This window comes from Cynocephalus volans, chromosome 1, assembly GCF_027409185.1.
Source record: "Cynocephalus volans isolate mCynVol1 chromosome 1, mCynVol1.pri, whole genome shotgun sequence".
Classification (NCBI taxonomy): Eukaryota; Metazoa; Chordata; class Mammalia; order Dermoptera; family Cynocephalidae; genus Cynocephalus; species Cynocephalus volans.
In genome coordinates, this window is record NC_084460.1 from 108,545,383 (window position 1) to 108,563,369 (window position 17,987).

A 17,987-nucleotide genomic window follows, 5' to 3' on the forward strand; every position below is an offset into this window, starting at 1 on the left:
AACATACTTACAGTAGTACTACCAAGAAACCAAACAAAACACAAAACAAAATAAAACCCTGGATCTGATCAAGCTTCTTCTGGGGAAAATGTAGAAGACAGAAGAACATGTTAAACGATTCCTTGGGGATGTTGTCAGCAAAATCCAAGTAACGGAAACCATAGAATAGATATTCCAGCTTTTCCAACAAACAAGATTCAAGGGGAATAAGAGATTAAGAAAGATAGAGGCAAAGCCTGTAGATTAAGAGATATTTAAGAGACATAGTAACCAGCTCCAATATATGCACCTTGTTTGGATCTTGATTCAGACAAGTGAAATGTACAACAACAAAGAACAAAAAACCTCAACAATGTTTGACATTCATGAGAGAACGTGTAATCCAAACACTGATTGAATATTTGATATTGAGGAATGATTGTTAATTTTTCAAAGTATGTTAATGGAATTGTGGTTATTGTTAAAAAGGACTCTTTTTTTTAAAACATGCACTGCATTCTTATTAATGAAATATTTAAAATCTGGGATTCACTTCAAAATTATACAGGTGCTGTGTTACAGGAGAGAGGTGGAAATATAGATGAGACCAGATTGGTGATGTGTTGATCATTGATGAAGCTGATTGGTGGGTGTATTCAAGGATTAATTATATTATTCCTTCTACTTTTGTATACATTTTTTAATTCCCATAATAAAAACTTAAGAAAAATTATCATAGTTATCAGTTACTGACCACATATATTTTGGGAGATTTATAAATATTAATGTATTTAAGTCTCACAGAAACTGTGCAAGGGTTTTCTTTTCTTTTTTTTTTTTTTTTAAAAGATGACCGGTAAGGGGATCTTAACCCTTGACTTGGTGTTATCAGCACCACACTCTCCCGAGTGAGCCATGGGCCAGCCCAGCAAGGGTTTTTAAAGATGGGAAAACTGAATGTTTGAAGGAGATTTGAAATTTGTTTAATGTCATTCCCAGTAAGTGGCAGAGCTAATCTTTGCAATCCAGATTTATCAATGAGTTTCTTTTCTATTTTGCTGAGCTATGCTGACTCCCAAATACTATGCTACTTTGTCTTCCTGTTTCCTCTTGTGTTTTATGTTGATATTTATTTCAAATAACTTGGATGTACCATTTTCAATCAGCCACATTCCTTGCTAGAAGCAATGACTACCTGTCATCTAGTAAGGAGCAGGTCATAACTTTAGATTTAGAAGTTGGCATGTTTCTCTTTTCCACATTATTCTGAAAAATAAAAAGGTTATATATGTAAGCAGAAAATTACTTCTTGAACTTTGTCTTTTCTGTCACTTCCACTGTCAGCCTGGCAATTGAGCAACATTTTTTCCCCCACTCACTTATGGGCTGAAACCATGTTGACCTGAAATGTTGTCTCTGTAGTTGACATTCTTTAAAACTTAATGAGACTTCTAATGCATGTAATTTTTACCTTTTTTTTTTAACAGGCTTTGGTTGGAGAGAAGGCTTGTTATCAGTCCATCAGTAGCTATGGTGGTCAGATCTTTTATTTGGGGACGAAAGTAAGCTCTTTTACTCTGTGATTTGGCATTTGTGTGTATCAGGATAGTTGGGGCTGAAGGAGGTTGCTGGTAAACAGGGCAGTGTATTCCAAAGTGAATATTGATCAGTAACGATCCAAAACTTTTAGTGGTTAGGTAGTCATAATTTTTAGTTAATTTTAGTTAAATATCCACTTTTAAGATATTTTTACTTTTGTTTAGGTGCTAACAGTGTGCTTATTTTCTTGATTCAGCAATATACTTTCACAACTTTTCTTCACATTTATGTTTCCATGACTAGAAAGATAATTATGTATGTTTGTCATGTGATTAAGATGGCCTTTAGTTTACGTCAGCTTAGGATACATTAAAATGTATTGAGACATTTGATTGGAATAGAATCATTGGAATAAGAATGATTTGTATATCAGTTTGTTCCCGTGCTTTTTAAAAAACTTAATGTGGACTAACATTTCTTCATTAATAAAATTTAACTAAAATATTGCCAAGTCAGTACAGGGAGATGAGCTTGGTCTTTCCTTATTCTTCATCCATGGAATTAACTCTTTCTTGGAATGTAGACTTATTGACCTTCAAATGTTTGTTTGATATACTCTTTAGAGTTAGTCCTTGACGACCATTTAGTAAACTCTAAGATATACTTCTAACTATAATACGGAATGTTTTTACTTAAAGAGATGTAAAATGACATGTGGGACTGGAACAGATGTGCCTCCCAAACAAGTCTGTTAAAGATGGCCATTTAAATTTTCTTCTCTTTATTTTCCAGTCTGTTTATGTGATGATTCTGAGGAGCTGGAGAGAGGTGAGTTCAAAGTAATTTTATATATTGGAGCTACTGAATTGATAGATAGCATCTTCACATTTCTGTTTTGACTTTGCAGAAAAACGTTATTTGGATTTGTGCTTCTTATTTTCAGAAGTGTACATCAAAACCATTATAATTCTTAGGTTTTTGATTTGCTAAAACTGACTGTGTAAGTTAGAATTAGGTTTGGATCCATATATCAGAAAAGTCAGAATAATGGTGGCTTAAACAAGATTTCTCTTTCACTTAAAAGCAATCTGGAGGTAGGCAGTATGTGACCAGTATGGGAGCACCATGATCTTAAGTATGCTATCTTGTTCCAGCATCTGTATGTTTGAATTCCAGTCTCAGGGTCATTTTATACTCAAGTATGGTTGCTAGAACACTCCATCTTTTAAGTCTGTGTTCCAGGAAAGAGGAAAGAGAAAATAAAGGCCAGCTCCCTACCTTTTAAGGCGATATCCCAGAAATACTAAACAACACTTCCATTTACTTATATCATTGGCCAGAGCTTAGTCACGTTGCTCCAACTGACTGCAAGTAATTGGTGTATTACTGTCTCAGATAAACTTGGGTTTTTGTTACTAAGGAGGAGGGAGTGAATGGATGTTGTGATAAACATCTAGCCATTTCTGCTACAATGGCATTCCACCTGTTTCTCCATTTCACATATAAACCCTGTGGCTGTCTATACTAACCTATACAATCATTGTACTATCCAGTGCTTTAAGAAATTGTTTTTCTTAGAAATAAGAAATTCACATAGTTGTTGAAATAATTTTAGCTACTAAGCAGCAACTTCTGGAAAGATATTAGGAAGAATAGGAATTCTGCCTGGTGATTGGTTAGACAAAAGGGTCTGGATTCTCTCCTTTATTCATTTTAGAGAGTGGATCATCTCCTGAAACAAGATTGTCTTACAGAAGCCTTGGCTCTTGCATGGTCTTTCCATGAAGGAAAAGCAAAAGCAGTAGTGGGTAAGTTGACAGAATACTGGTTTAGCAGACATTGTTTTTCTGGGGTAGAGGGAATGTATAGTATTAATCACTCATAGAACATTTCTAGCTGAGTGTTCAAGTATCTTGTAAACAAGATGTTATTAAAACTTAGAAACTTTCTGTAAAGAAGCTTAATGAGAAATACATGGTATAGAAATTAAAATATCACTTTTAAAATTTTTTCATAAGGAAAATTTACTGTTAGAACTAAAGGGAAGTACATTGATATGCTGTCTATTCCAATAGATATAAGGTATTCCTATTATGACATATTATCCAACATTTTGATATCTAAGGACTGTTATAAGTATATCTGTTGTTAGCACAGGATATGAATAAAAGACCAGAACACAGTTTCACTCCTGGAGATGTGGACTAACTTTTGTTTTATGTTGGATTTTGCTTCTCCACAGGATTATCAGGGGATGCCAGTAAACGAAAGGCCGTTGTTGCAGATCGGGTGAGTATTCAATAGGGTCTTTACTAGGGTACAGTACAGTTTGCTTTTGATATTTGCTAATATGTTTGGGCATGATTAGGTAAATGGCTACAATCAAGGAGAGAGTGTATAAAAAAACTTAGTTTATAATTCTCTGGTGTCATCTTGCATGCTTTTTAAATTCCTTCTTATCACTTTTTCTTTTTTATTCTCTTATGAAGATAATAAAGTCGTAAAATAGCCAAAAGACAGCAGAAAGGAGGAAGAAAGCCTGGGGATCTGGATTGTATCTGAACCTAATTATTGCCCATAAAAAGTTGACATTTGTTAGTTTTTATGAACTTAGTAATTATGTGCAGATGTTTGTGTTGCCTGAAAGTAGCCAGGAGAGTTGATGTTTCAATGTTATTATTAATTAGCATTAATATAATTGATGTTAATATTTAATATTATCTTTCTGTTCCTAGTCTAGACTTGGTTGAATTAATTTACTATAGAATTCCTCCCCTTTTTATTGTGTAAATGCATTGGTAAAAATTATGTTCCAAGTTAGTATAAACATTTATAGAAAACATGAGTAGAAATTGGTCACTTCTTCGACTTCTGAATGATTTGCTCATTAATGCTCTTTAGGGAAAGACCTACAAGAGAGGGTTACAGAAGAGCTTAACTTCAATATTTTATTTCTTGGGCAACATAGATACTACTGAGGTCTAGTACATGGAAATATTTCTGAGGAAAGATTAGCCAATTAGTACTAGCCCTGAGGCTGAAAGAAATTAGGCAGGGTTTAAAAAAAATTGAGAAATAAAGCCACTAAAATTTTGAGTTATATTTTTAATATAATAACAAAGCCCGATTCTGTATTATTTAGGAGGGCCACATATACTAAATATTGAAAAACTTTAGGGATGTATTTTAATCTCTATTCAAAGCTATTTTCCTTACAGATGGTAGAAATCCTATTCCATTATGCAGATCGAGCTCTGAAAAAGTGCCCAGACCAAGGAAAAATCCAAGTGATGGAGCAGCATTTTCAGGTATACCTTTGTATGTACTTCTTATAAGCAATGCTATGAATAGATCTATTATTGCTCTTTTATATTACTTGAGAATGTGACTTTCACATTTTGGTTAAACATTTTTTAGTATTCAAAACTTTATTTCAGGGCTTGTGGAAAATTCTAAATGATTAAATTTTGAAGTAATGGGTGTACAGTCAAATGGGAACAGAACAGTGGAATGTTACTTAGTGCTTAGCTACTTTGTGCTATTTGATAACAAAGGATATATGTATGATGGAACATACATACCTGTAAATTGACACCTTACAGTGGCTGACACCTTGCTTATGACTAATATTTATGTTAACTAGGCTAGTCAGAGAGGAGGTGTACTGTCAAAGTTTAAATTTAGTTCTCTCTTAGGAGTACCTGTGACTCAAGAATAGATCAGCTACAAAAAAAAAAATCTCTAAAATGTGCTAATGAGCTAAGGAAATACTTTTAGTTTATCTTGGAACTTAATGAAAAGGAAAGCTAAGGAATGATTTAAAGACCTGTATAAGGGCTGGCCGGTTCATTCACTTTGGAGAGTGTGGTGCTGACAACACCAAGTCAAGGGTTAAGATCCCCTTACCGGTCATCTTTAGAAAAAATAAATAAATAAAGACCTGTATAGTATTTATTATGTGGTTTTACTATTTGCAGCGATCTCCAATTATATTTGTTATAAATCTCTATTTTTCCTTCCCCATCTTTACAGCTCCCTCCCCTCCACTTACCTTCTCTTTTAACAAATATTTGAGTGTCTAATAATTGGGGTCAGCAAACCTTTTCAAAAAAGAGCCAGATGGTAAATTTTAGGCTTTGTGAGCCACAAATGGTCAAATCATCTGTCTGTCTTCCCCTCATCCTCCTCCTCCTCCTCTTCTTCTTCCTGTTCCTCTTTCACCTCCTTCTTCGCCACCTCCCCACGAAAGTAAAAACCATTCTTAGCTGTGAACCATACAGAAACAGGCACAGGATTTGGCCTATGGGCTAAAGTATGTATCCCCTGGTCTAATATGTACTAGGCACTAGGCATATTGAGTAACATATACATGGTCCTTGCTATCTTAAAGTTGCAGTCCAGATCACTTTTTTTGTTTACATTAATGGAAATATTTAGAAGAAATCTTGGGATTTTAAAGTTCTGAAGAGCAAGCACAGGCCCTATCTTTTCATATCTCCATTTGATGCTCATAACTTTATTTTATTTTTTATTATTTAAATTTATCAATATACAATATAGTTGATTTTCGTGTCCCTTTACCAATTCCTCTTTTTTCTCCCTCCCTCTCCGCCTCCTCCCCATCAACATTGTATTTGTTCATTTGTTTTAACAAGATCAAGGAATTGTTGTGATTGTTGTGTCTTCTTCTCCCCTCCCCCCATTTGTTTGTGTATTTACTTATTTATTTTTATTAGCTCCCACAAATAAGTGAAAACATCTGGTATTTCTCTTTCTGTGCCTGGGTTATTTCTTTTTTCTTTCTTTTTTTTTTTTAAAGATGACCGGTAAGAGGATCTTAACCCTTGACTTGGTGTTGTCAGCACCACGCTCACCCAGTGAGCAACTGGCCATCCCTATAAAGGATCTGAACCCGTGGCCTTGGTGTTATCAGCACCACACTCTCCCGAGTGAGCCATGGGCCAGCCCAGGGTTATTTCACTTAGTATAATTTTCTCTAAGTCCATCCATGTTGCTGCGAATGGTAGTATTTCAGTTTTTTTTTTTTATAGCAGAGTAGTATTCCATTGTGTAGATATAGCACATTTTCCTTATCCACTCATCCAATGATGGGCATTTAGGCTGGTTCCAACTCTTGGCTATTGTAAGTAGTGTTGCAATAAACATGGAGTGCAGGTATCTCTTTGACATGATGGTTTCCATTCCTTTGGTATACTCCCAGCAGTGGAATAGCTGGGTCATAAGGTAGATCTATCTGTAATCGTTTGAGGAACCTGATGCTCATAACTTTAGAAGACAGGGATAGATATGGAAATTAAGAGTTGGGTGGTACCAAAGGAGTGTTTGGTTTCCTGAGATGTACTGTTTAATGCCACACTTCTGGTGAAGTAACTTTCAGGGTTCTCCAGAGAGACAAAGTCAATAGGATATGTTATAATCATATGAGAGGGATTTATTAGGGGTATTAGCTCACGTGACTATGAAGAAAAGTCCCATGATAGGCCGTCTGTAAACTGGATGCTGGTAGCATGGCTCAGTCCAAGTCCAAAGGCCTCAAAACCAGGGAAGTTAATGATGTCCTTGGTGTAAGTTCTGGAATACAAAAGCTGAAGAGTCTCAAGCTCTGATGGGTTCACAAAGAATAGGAAATTCTAAAATTTTTACAGGATAACTATGAATAATTCAGGGAGAAAGATATGTTGAGAGACGGATCTGTCTGCAAATTACAGAACATTTACAAGTATGAAGAGAGACATATAATTAAAGGTACATGCCAAAAGCTTCATGAACCTGTAAGACTATCAGAAAGGAGAATGGAACAGTCCAGATTGTGCCTGCCAAAATACTGAGGGGTTAAAAAAAGGGATTTTTAGCAAGGGTTCACTGAGCACATGGTATGCGCCAGGTACTTTGTAAAGTATGTGACATTCATTTTTTTTTTTTTTTTTTTTTTTGCCTTTTTTCGTGACCGGCACTCAGCCAGGGAGTGCACTGGTCATTCCTATGTAGGATCTGAACCCGCGGCGGGAGCGGCGCCGCGCTCCCAGCGCAGCACTCTACCGAGTGCGCCATGGGCTCGGCCCTGTGACATTCATTTTGATTTAATTCTCACAACAACCCCATGAAGTAGACATCATTTTTATCTGCATTTTATATGTGAGGAAACAGGCTTAGAGAGGTTAAGTGACTTTCCAAGGTAGTATTGCTTGTAAGTGGTGGAACCAGGACTCAAATCCAGGTCTTTCTTACTTCACAGCCCAGCTTGTGACTAACCGTTGTACTATACTGTTATTTTCAGAGCAAGCACAGGAAAAAGAGGATTAGAAAGAGTGATGTTAACAGATGATCAAGAATGATAATTATAGCAGACATCTAAACTTTAATGCTTACTGTGTTTCAGGCACTGTTAAACCCTTTATACATATTAACTCCTTTAATTCTTCTAATAACTGTCTAAGTTAGGTACTGCTATTATTCACATTTGTAAATGATATCAAGGCACAAAGAAGTTAAATACCTTGTTCCAGGTCACAAAGCTAGTAAATTATAGAGCTATGACTTGGATTCAAGCAGTTGGGCTTCAGGGTCCACATCTGGACTGCTACACTATACGATAGAACACTTCTTCTTTTTTTTTTTTTAAAAAAAAAGATGACCAGTAAGGGGATCTTAACACTTGACTTGGTGTTGTCAGCACCACGCTCTCCCAAGTGAGCCATGGGCCGGCCCTAGAAGAACACTTCTTATTTTGCTTCCATTTTCATGAGCACAGAGCATGGTTTTAAAGTGGAAAAGTTCAGATAAATATATTAAAGAAAAAAGTTGAAGCCCAGCATATGTGACATATTGTTGCATTCTGATTGTTTAAATCTCAAGACTCTATGGAGTTATAACTCAGGATCTTGTTGGAACAATCTGAGCCAACGTTGATAATTTATAAGTAATTGCATCAATTTTCAAATAATGTATTCCTGATTAAGTGTGAATGCCTGGGCAGGGAACACACAATTTATTTTATTCAGGAGTACAGTTTTCTTCTGGAAAAGGTGATCTTCAGCCCATTAGGACGAGTGAAATGCATGCACAGTTAGCCACAAATCTCTTGTTTTATGTGTTTAATCATAAATATTTAACTATAAAATGAGTACATAGGTTGACTCTTAAAGTACATATATATATTTTAAAGAGTAGACTTAGGATACTATCTACTGATAACTCTAATGTGGTTTGTGAACATTTTCAATGAGTTCACCTCAAAACAACTGTGTTAAACTTATATAATTGCCTTTTTAAAAGGAATATGAGAATAATATATTTGTGGAGGGCCTGTGACATATCTTGATTTCATTAAAACATTTGTCTAATTTTTTTGTTATCCTCATGGCTGAAATAGATTAGTAAATAGTGAATAGATCTGTAGTTAGCTAAACATTTCTACCCAGATATTCTTTGGTGGCTGAGCATTAATTACATCTTAGGGCTCTTTCATACCCAAGTTTTTATCATTGATTTGGACGAAGATTTAGTGACTGGCTTGTCAAATTTAGATAGCACCATGAATCAAGGTTCAAAATGATCTTGACAAGAAAGTGCAATCAAAGTTATTACGAGATGAAATTTATAAACATCAAGACTTGCATCAGATCCACATAATTAAATTGTGTGAGTACTGGATTGGGGGGACTAACTGGACAGGATTTTAGTTGACTACAAACTTAGTATGAGCTAATAGTGTGTTAAAGGAAAGTAATAGTACCACTGGGCTACTGGTTATAAAATACCTGTGGACAAACTAAGATATATCCCATAACTGCGATGATGGAAAGTTTTAAAAATAGCAGTTAAAAAAATACTAGACTGTTTAATCTGAGGAGAAAATAAGTGGAAACATGCCTACCTATAGATGATGAAGGGCTGTCATATGGGATTTACTGTATTGCTGCAGAGGGAAGGCTAGTATAACTGGGTAGAAATTAAGATAAGGTGTACTCCAGTTTAGGATAAGGTGTACTTCAGTTTCACTGATGATGTAACAGCGGTTGGACTTATGTACCTCCTATTACTGCATGTATTCAAATAAAAAAGGGAGGATGATCAACTGCCCAGGAATGTTTTTAGAATACTTCCTTTGCTGGGTGGGAAGATCTGAGATTCTGTATCAGCATCAAGACACTATTATTGGAAATTTAGGTAACGTCTAATCCATTCACTTGAAATTTCTATAAAATTGGTTTCTATCAGTTAAAATACTGAGAATTTGTATCTTACCAGCAGATGGCACTCATGCCTGCTGCTTCAATTTTAATCTTTACCTTTAGTGAAGAGCCTCACCTTTTCCTTAGAGTCAGAATGTGTAATGCTATTCAGTACTTTTCCTTTCCTCCAAAGATCAATCAATATTTTGTCCTATCTTAGTTATAGAGAATAAGTTTGGGATCTTGTGATATTTTTGACAGGTTGTGCCTTTTATTTATTTAAGAAAAGATTTGAACCTATAATTATAATTTATTTGTATAATAACTAGAAGGATAAAAAGGAAATAAAGTGTTCTCTGTCTCACACATCACAAGACTTCGTTTTTCTTCTGGCTTTGCCTCATTTGCATTTGTATGTGTCCAAGTATTTCCCATCCTAAAAGTCAAACAGCAAAAAATCCCTTCTTTGCTCCTCGCCATCCCCAATATCCTTATGCCTCTTGTTTGTACGTTGCTTATATAGCCAAACATCTTGAAAGAATTGTCTCCCTTTCCTCACCTCCCTCTCATTCTTTAACTTATTCCATGTCTATAAATTCTGTGGACCCATTTATTCCTCATCTTATCAGTCTTCAGCAGCATTCAACACATTAATAACTTCTCAAAACAGTCTGTCCCTTTGGCCTCTCTGGTATCATACATTCCAGTTTTTCTCTGTCTCTCTGGCTGCTTATTGGATTTCTTTGTTTATTCTTCTTTCTTTTCTTCTACTTAACTGATAGATGTTAGAATTCTTTATAATACTCTTCTCTTCTATTTTTGTATTAGTGTTGCTCAAGATGTCTGTGTATTGTTTGCTTCAAAATCGTTTGAGGATGTTTGTTAAAAATGCTTTTTCTTGAGTTATTTCCCAGACCTACTGAATCAGACTCTCTGGGATTGGTGACCAGGATTTATAATCAGCCCCTAGGATGACTCTTAAGCACATTAAAGTTTAAGAATTATTGCCTCACATTTTCTCCCCAGGTGATATAGGCAAATGACTCTCTAACCACTATCTCCAACCTAGACTGTTCTTCTGAATTCTGAGATCCATATAGTAAGTTGCTACTTTACATCTCCTCTTGAATGTTCTATAGACACCTCACACATTTGAACCTTTCTCTCACAAAGCCTTTTCTGATGATCCCTATTTTAGTGAATGGATCCACCATCCACCTAAAGCAAGTTGAGTGATTCTTGTCTTTCATTCTTTTCTCTGTTTTGCCTCCTGACGATTTCTCTAATCGGTTTACAGCATGCCATCTATTCTGTGACTAGCCTAGTTCATGTGAACATTATCACTCTCTTGGTATATTATAGTAGCCTTCTATTTGATCTCCCTGTACATAGTTCTTACTGTACTTCATTCCAGTTTCTACACAACAGAGAGAAATGTGTATCAAGTCTAGATATGTTGCTCCTCTGATTTCAAAATATTTTAAGGACTTCCATTGTTCCTGAAGTAAAGACTAAATTTTCTAACAGTTTCTGAGTCCCTGCATGATATATCCTTGCCTAACTGCCCTTCGTTCTCTGTATTCCTACCATACTAGTTTCTTGACGTCTCCATTCTCTTAACTCAGAGCCTTTGCTCGTATTATTCTCTCTGCATAAAAAATTGTTTCCCGGTTTTTTTTTTTTTTTTTTTTGGTTCCACTAGCTCCTATTTATTTTTAAGTCTCAGCTTAATTGATCCCAAGGTTAAGTCAGATCCATTTCTTTGTAAACTACTGTGGAATAAAATTACTCATTCAATCTCAGTCTTCTGCAGCTAGACTCTATAAGTCTGGGGATCTTTATAAATTTAGGGACATGTCTGATTTTTGTCACTGCTACATTCCCAGCATCTGGTTTAGTGGCCTTTGATAAATATTTGTTCAGGGAATTAAAAAAAATATATGAACTTATGTTATAAACAGTGTTTGCCTTGGGAGTATATTTTAAATCTGACTCTAGGAGGTTTGAACTGAGAGCCAGCTGTAGAACTTAGCATTTGCTAAGAGAAAGAGAAAGAAAGAAAGAAAAGACCACAACAATACGTTGAACTTTCAGAAGGAGAGAACAAACCTAAGGATACTAGAGATGCGGGGGAGGTCTGGAGAGGGTTTGGGGAGTGATAGGTCGGTTAAGGGCATAAATAAAAATCATAATTTGTAATAATGGATATGATAATAATAAATAATAAAAAAATTTTTAAAACTTCATAAAATTGACAGTTGAAAAAAAGTGCTGGTTCTGGGGAGTCAGATCTCTCTTAGAAGATTATTTAACATCATACCTAAAAAAAGAAAAGAAAAATACACATACACATATACATATAGAGAGCTATCTATAACTATACAGCTGCTTGGGGTGTTTATATACTAATACTGAGAATATCAGCTGTCTAGCTCTGGTAGCCCATGGGGACATATCTGTGTATGTGTGTACATGCACACACATACATGGGTGCTTATGTATGTTTATCTACTTTGGAGTTATGTGTGTGTGTATATATATGTATTCTAGGCTTTCTTTTAAAATTTTGAATCATTTTCAAACAATGAAGTTTTTATTGCCTGATTCACTTTTAGAATGTAAATTAAGAGTATTAATGCTGTTCCTCCAAAGAGCAAAAGAATCTGCATGTGTTGTCTCATTTCTTTTCAAATCATCCCTATGAAATAGGGAAAGACAGAGATCATATCTTCATTTGGCAGATGGTAAGATAGTCACAATGTAATAAAATGATCTATTCAGTCACTCAAACAATTGACAGGCTTACATTTAAGTTTTCTATCTGTTAGCTCAGTTTTTTATTTTCATATCCACATTGCCTTCTCTAATAAGTCTTAAATACATGAATATCTAACAAGTGAAGCAATCTTCTTAGGACACTTATAAGGCCATGCATTGAAGATGAGATTAGAGAAATATTTACTTTTTTTGTAGTTGTTAATTTTGGAGACCAAAAATGTAGCCATTTCTTGCATACTGCAAGCTTCTGAGACTAAGAGGAATATTCTTAAAGCTGCTATTGTGCATGATGTCTGTGTTGAAAACCCTTGAGCTCTCAGTGTCCCACAGAGGGGGCATATGTAGACCAGACCTGGCTTCATGGTCCTGTTCTTTCCCATTCTCCTTTCTTTCAAGGCTTCACGAGTGCAGCCTTCTAAAGGATTCAGAGGGAGATCATCTGAGTCTGAGCACCCACTGCTCGGGGTGGTTGTATGCTAATCATGGGAATGTCAGCTGCCTATAGCTATGATTAAAGAGTCTGTGGCAAGTTGAGTCTGTGCATAGACGTTGCCGCTGAGGTGATAGAGAGCTATTGATCCCATATAGCTCATTTTCAGGCATCCAGGAGATTACCACCAGGGATTATCCACAGTCTAGTTTGTCTCTCCATAATCAGGTTCTGGAAAGGAAGGCTTAAAATATGGAAATAGATTTGGCTTTAACTAATACTTGTTTATGGTTTTAAATGTTCAAAATTGATAATGACCTGATTTCTTTTTGAAGCCAGATTGAAAGCATTAATTTGGATGGTTTAGCCTTAATTGAGTTAGAAACAGGGGCAGCCACGAGGACTATGTGTATTCTCTTTTTTTTTGTTTTTAATTAAATTTAAAATTTTGAGATAATTGCAGATCATATTCAGTTGTAAGATATTATACAAAGATATCTCATACTTTTAACCCAGTTTTGCAAAACTGTAGTACAGTGCCGTAACCAAGATATTGATAAAGATAAGGTAAAGATACAGAACATTTCTATCACCACATGGATCCCTCATTTTGCCCTTTTATAGCCATGCCCACCTGCCTACCGTCTCCACTCTCTCCTTAACTTCTGGTGCCCACTAGTCTGTTCTCTATCCCTGTAATTTTGTTGTTTCAAGAAAGCTGTATAAACAGAATTATTTAGTATGTAAACTTTTGGAATTGACTTTTTAAACTCAGCATAATTCTTTGGCGATTTTTATTGCTGAGTAGTATTCTGTGGTATGGGTGAACCACAGTTAGATTAAACATTCACCCATTGAAGAACATCTGGGTTGCTTCTAGTTTGGTGCTATTAAAAATAAAGCTGCTGCAAACATTTCTGTACAGCTTTCTCTGTGAATGTAAATCTTCATTTCTCTGGGAGAAATGCTCAGGTATATAGTTGCTGGATCATATGATAGTTACCTGTTTAATTTTTTAAGAAACTGTCAAATTGTTTTCCAGAGTGGTTGAACCATTTTGCAATTCCACCAACAATGAGAGAGTGACTTATTTTGTCCACATCCATCATCTGGTGAAGTCACTCTTTTTTTTTTTTTTTAGCTATTCTGATAGGTGGGTTACAATAACTCATTGTGGTTATAATTTGCATTTCCTTAATGACTAATGATGTTGAACATTTTTCATGTGCTTATTTGGCACCTTTATAATTTCTGTGAAATGTCTCTACATGTGTTTTGCCTATGTTCTAATTGGATTGTTTCTTATTTTATTTTTTAATTTTGAGAGTTTTATTATATTTTAGGTACTAGTCCTTTTTTGGATGGGTGGTTCTCCCAGTCTGTAGCTTTCTTTTCATTCTCTTAACAGGATCTTTTGCATAGCAAAAGTTTTAAATTTTGATGAAGTTCCTTTTAGGGATTGTGCTTTCGAAATCAAGTCTAAGAACTCTTCACCTAGCCTAAGATCCCAAAGATGTTCTCCTACGTTTTTTACTAAAACTTTTGTAGTTTAATGTTTTATACTTAATTATGTGATCCATTTTGAGTTAGTTTTTGCATGAGATATGAGATTTAGGTCGAAGGTTTTTTTTGTGTGTGTTTTTTTGCATATAGATGTTCAATTGTTCCAGCACCATTTGTTGAAAATTATTTTTCCTCCATTGAATTGCTTTAGCACCTTTGTCAAAAATCAGTTGGGCATATATGTGTAGGTCTATTTCTGGGTTCTCTATTTTGTTCTATTGATTTGTGTTTCTGTCTCACTGCCAATACCATGTAGTCTTGATTACTAAAGTTATATAAGTTTTAAAACTAGGTAGACTGATTCCCTCTACTTTATTTTTCTTTATGAAAATTGTTTCAGCTCTTCTAATTTCTTTGCCTTTCCATGTAGATTTTAGAATAACCTTTTTTATATCTACAAAAAATCTTGTGGGAATTTTGATAGAAATTACATTAAACTTGTATATCAATTTGGGGAGAATTGACATCTTCATTATGCTGAATTTTTCTAGTCTTTGATCTCTTTCAGTAGCATTTTGTAGTTTTTAGTATACAAATCCTATACAAGGTTTGTTAGATTTACACCTAGTATTTCTTTCTTTTTCCTTGGCAATTATAAATGGTATTGAGTTTTTAATTTTGGTATCTATATGTTCATTAATAGAATAAAGAAATATTTTTGTATGTTTATCTTACATCCATTAAATCTTGCTGAACTCATTTATTAGTTCTATGACATTTTCTGTAAATTCCTTGGGATATTCTTATGTAGACAATCATATCATCTACCAACAGGGATAGTTTTATTTTTTTTCTTTGCAATTGTGTGCCCTTTTTTCTTTTTCTTGCCTATTGGAATGGCTAGAACTTTCAGCATTATGTTGAAGAGCAGTAACAGCAGACATCCTGGCCTTGTTCCCAATCGTAAGGTAAAAGCATTTAATCTTTCATCATGAAGTATAATATCAGCTGTAGGTTTCTTGCAGGTACTCTTTGTCAAGTTGAGGAAGTTCTCTCTTTCTATTTTTCTAAGAGTATTTTTCGTGAATGGGCATTGAATTTTGTCAGATGCTTTTTCCACATTGATCAATATGATCATGTGATTTTTCTTCTTTAGCTTATTGATATGGTATATTACAATGATTGATGTTTGAGTATTGAACCAGCCTCGCACCCTGGAATAAATCTCACTTGGTCATGATGTGCAATTTATTTTATATATTGATGAATTATAATTGCTATTATAAATTTACATCTTTATTTATGAGGGATATTGGTCTGTAGTTTTCTTTTTTTGTAATTTCTTTTCAGGTTTTGATATCAGGGTAATAGTAACTTCATAAGATGATTTGCGAAATGTTCCCTCCACTTCTATTTTCTGGAAGAGATTCTATAGAATTAGTATTAATTGTTCTAAATATTTGGTAGAATTCGCCATTGAAACTATCTGGTACACGGAGATTTATTTTTTGTGAGTCTTTAAATTATGAATTCAATTTTCTTATTTATTATAGGGGTATTCAAATCATTTATTTCATATCAAACGAGTTGGTAGTTTGTGTTTTTTGAGGAATTGGTGCATTTCATGTAGGTTGTCAAATTTATATCTATAGAATTTTCATGGTTTTCCCTTATTTTTTTGATGTCTGCAGTGTCTATAGTGATATCCCATGCTTTATTCCTGGTATTACTAATTTGTTTTCTCTCTTTATTCTTTGTCAGTCTTGCTAGAAGTTTGTCAGTTTTAATGATTTTTTTTTCAAAAAGAACCAGCTCTGTTTTATTGACTTTCTCTATTTTTCTGTTTTCAGTTTCTGCTATTTTTATGCCCTTTCTTATATTAGCTTTGGATTTATTTTGTTCATTTTTTTCTAAGTTCTTGAAGTGGGAATTTAGATTGATTTGGCACTTTTCTTCTTTTCCAATGTATGTATTTAATGCTATAAATTTCCCTCTCAGCACTACTTTAGCTGTGTTGTACAAGTTTTGATATTTGTATTTTCATTTTTATTCAATTGGATGTATTTTATTATTTCTCTTACAACTTCCTTTTTGACTCACTTATTTAGAAATGTGGTTTATTTTCCAAGTGTTTGGAGATTTTTCTGTTATCAGTTTCTAGTTTGGTTGCATTTTTATTGGATAACACATGTTGTGTGATTTCAGTTCTTTTAAATTTGCTGTGATTTATTTTATGGTTCTAGTTATGGTCTATCTTGGTATGTGTTCTGTGGGCACTTGAAAAGAATTTGCTTTCCGCTGTTGTTGGCTGGAGTGTTCTAACAATATTGATTAGCTCCTGTTGGTTGATGGTGTCATTGAGTTTTTCTGTGTCCTTGCTTATTTTCTGTCTAGTTGTTCTATCAATTGTTGTGGATTTGTCTATTTCTCCTTTTAGTTCTATCAGTTTTTGCTTTATATATTTTGTACCTCTGTTTGGTGCATGTACATTTAGGATTGCTATGTCTTCTTGGTGGATTGACCCTTTTGTTATTATATTATTTTTCAGTTGTTCTAAGGCAATTTTCTTTGCTCTACAGTCTATTTTATCTATTTTATCTAATATTTATCTAATATCAATATGTTAGGTCTTAAGTCATTTTAATGTCATTTTATTTTTTGTTTTCTCTTTGCTCTCTTTTTTCTTTTTCTTGCCTTCTTGTGGATTACTTGAGAACTTTTTAGAATTTTGTTTGGAGTTGTACATCTCTTTGTATATAACTTTTTTAGTGGTTGTTCTAGGTATTATATTATACTGTATATACATCACTTATCACAGTCTACCATGTTATTTTTCTGGTTGAAGTTGGGCAGAAACCTGTATTAGTCTGTTTTGTGTTGCTATAACAGAATACCTGAAACTGGGTAATTTATAAAGAACAGAGGTTTATTTGGCTTATGATTCTGGGACAGCTGCATCTGGTGCAGGCCTCAGGCTGCTTCTACTCATGCTGGAAAGCAGCAGGCAGCCAGTGGGCACAAGCAGATCACATGGCAAGAGGAAGCGAGAGAGAGAGAGAGAGAGAGGGGAGGTACTAGGGTCTTTTAAACAACCAGCTCTTGTGGGAACTAATACAGTGAGATCTCACTCAGGCCCTCCTCCCACAGGGAGAGCATTCATCCATTCACGAGGGATCTGCCTCTGTGACTCAAATAGCTCCCAGCACTGCCACATTGGGGATCAGATTTCCACATGAGTTTTGGCTGAGACAACACATCCAAACTCTGTCATTCTGCCCCTGGCCCCCCAAAACTCATGTGCCTCTCACATACAAAATGCAGTCATTCCATCCCAACAGTACCAAGAATCTTAGCTTGCTCCAGCACCAACTTAAAACTCCAAAGTCCAAAGTCTCATCTGTGAAACCAAAACAAGTTATCTGCTTTGAAGATACAATGGTGAGACAAATATCAGGTACATATTCCTGTTCGAAAGGGAGAAGCAGGCCAAAAGAAAGGAGAAACAGGTCCCAAACAAGTCTGAAACCCAGCCGGGCAGACAGTAACTCTTAAAGCACCGAAAT

General features: G+C 34.9%; 1 protein-coding gene across 4 annotated transcripts in view; it reads left to right on the forward strand.

Annotated features, from left to right (window-relative positions):
- VPS8 (VPS8 subunit of CORVET complex) overlaps positions 1 to 17,987 on the forward strand; it is a 254,205-nt gene that overhangs the window by 50,623 nt on the left and 185,595 nt on the right. For all 4 annotated transcript variants that reach the window (XM_063098643.1, XM_063098634.1, XM_063098627.1 and 1 more), the window contains 5 exons: positions 1,467 to 1,541; positions 2,311 to 2,346; positions 3,236 to 3,326; positions 3,761 to 3,807; positions 4,737 to 4,826. In XM_063098643.1, the coding sequence (XP_062954713.1) occupies positions 1,467 to 1,541; positions 2,311 to 2,346; positions 3,236 to 3,326; positions 3,761 to 3,807; positions 4,737 to 4,826 (339 nt within the window). The remainder of the gene's footprint in view (positions 1 to 1,466; positions 1,542 to 2,310; positions 2,347 to 3,235; positions 3,327 to 3,760; positions 3,808 to 4,736; positions 4,827 to 17,987) is intronic.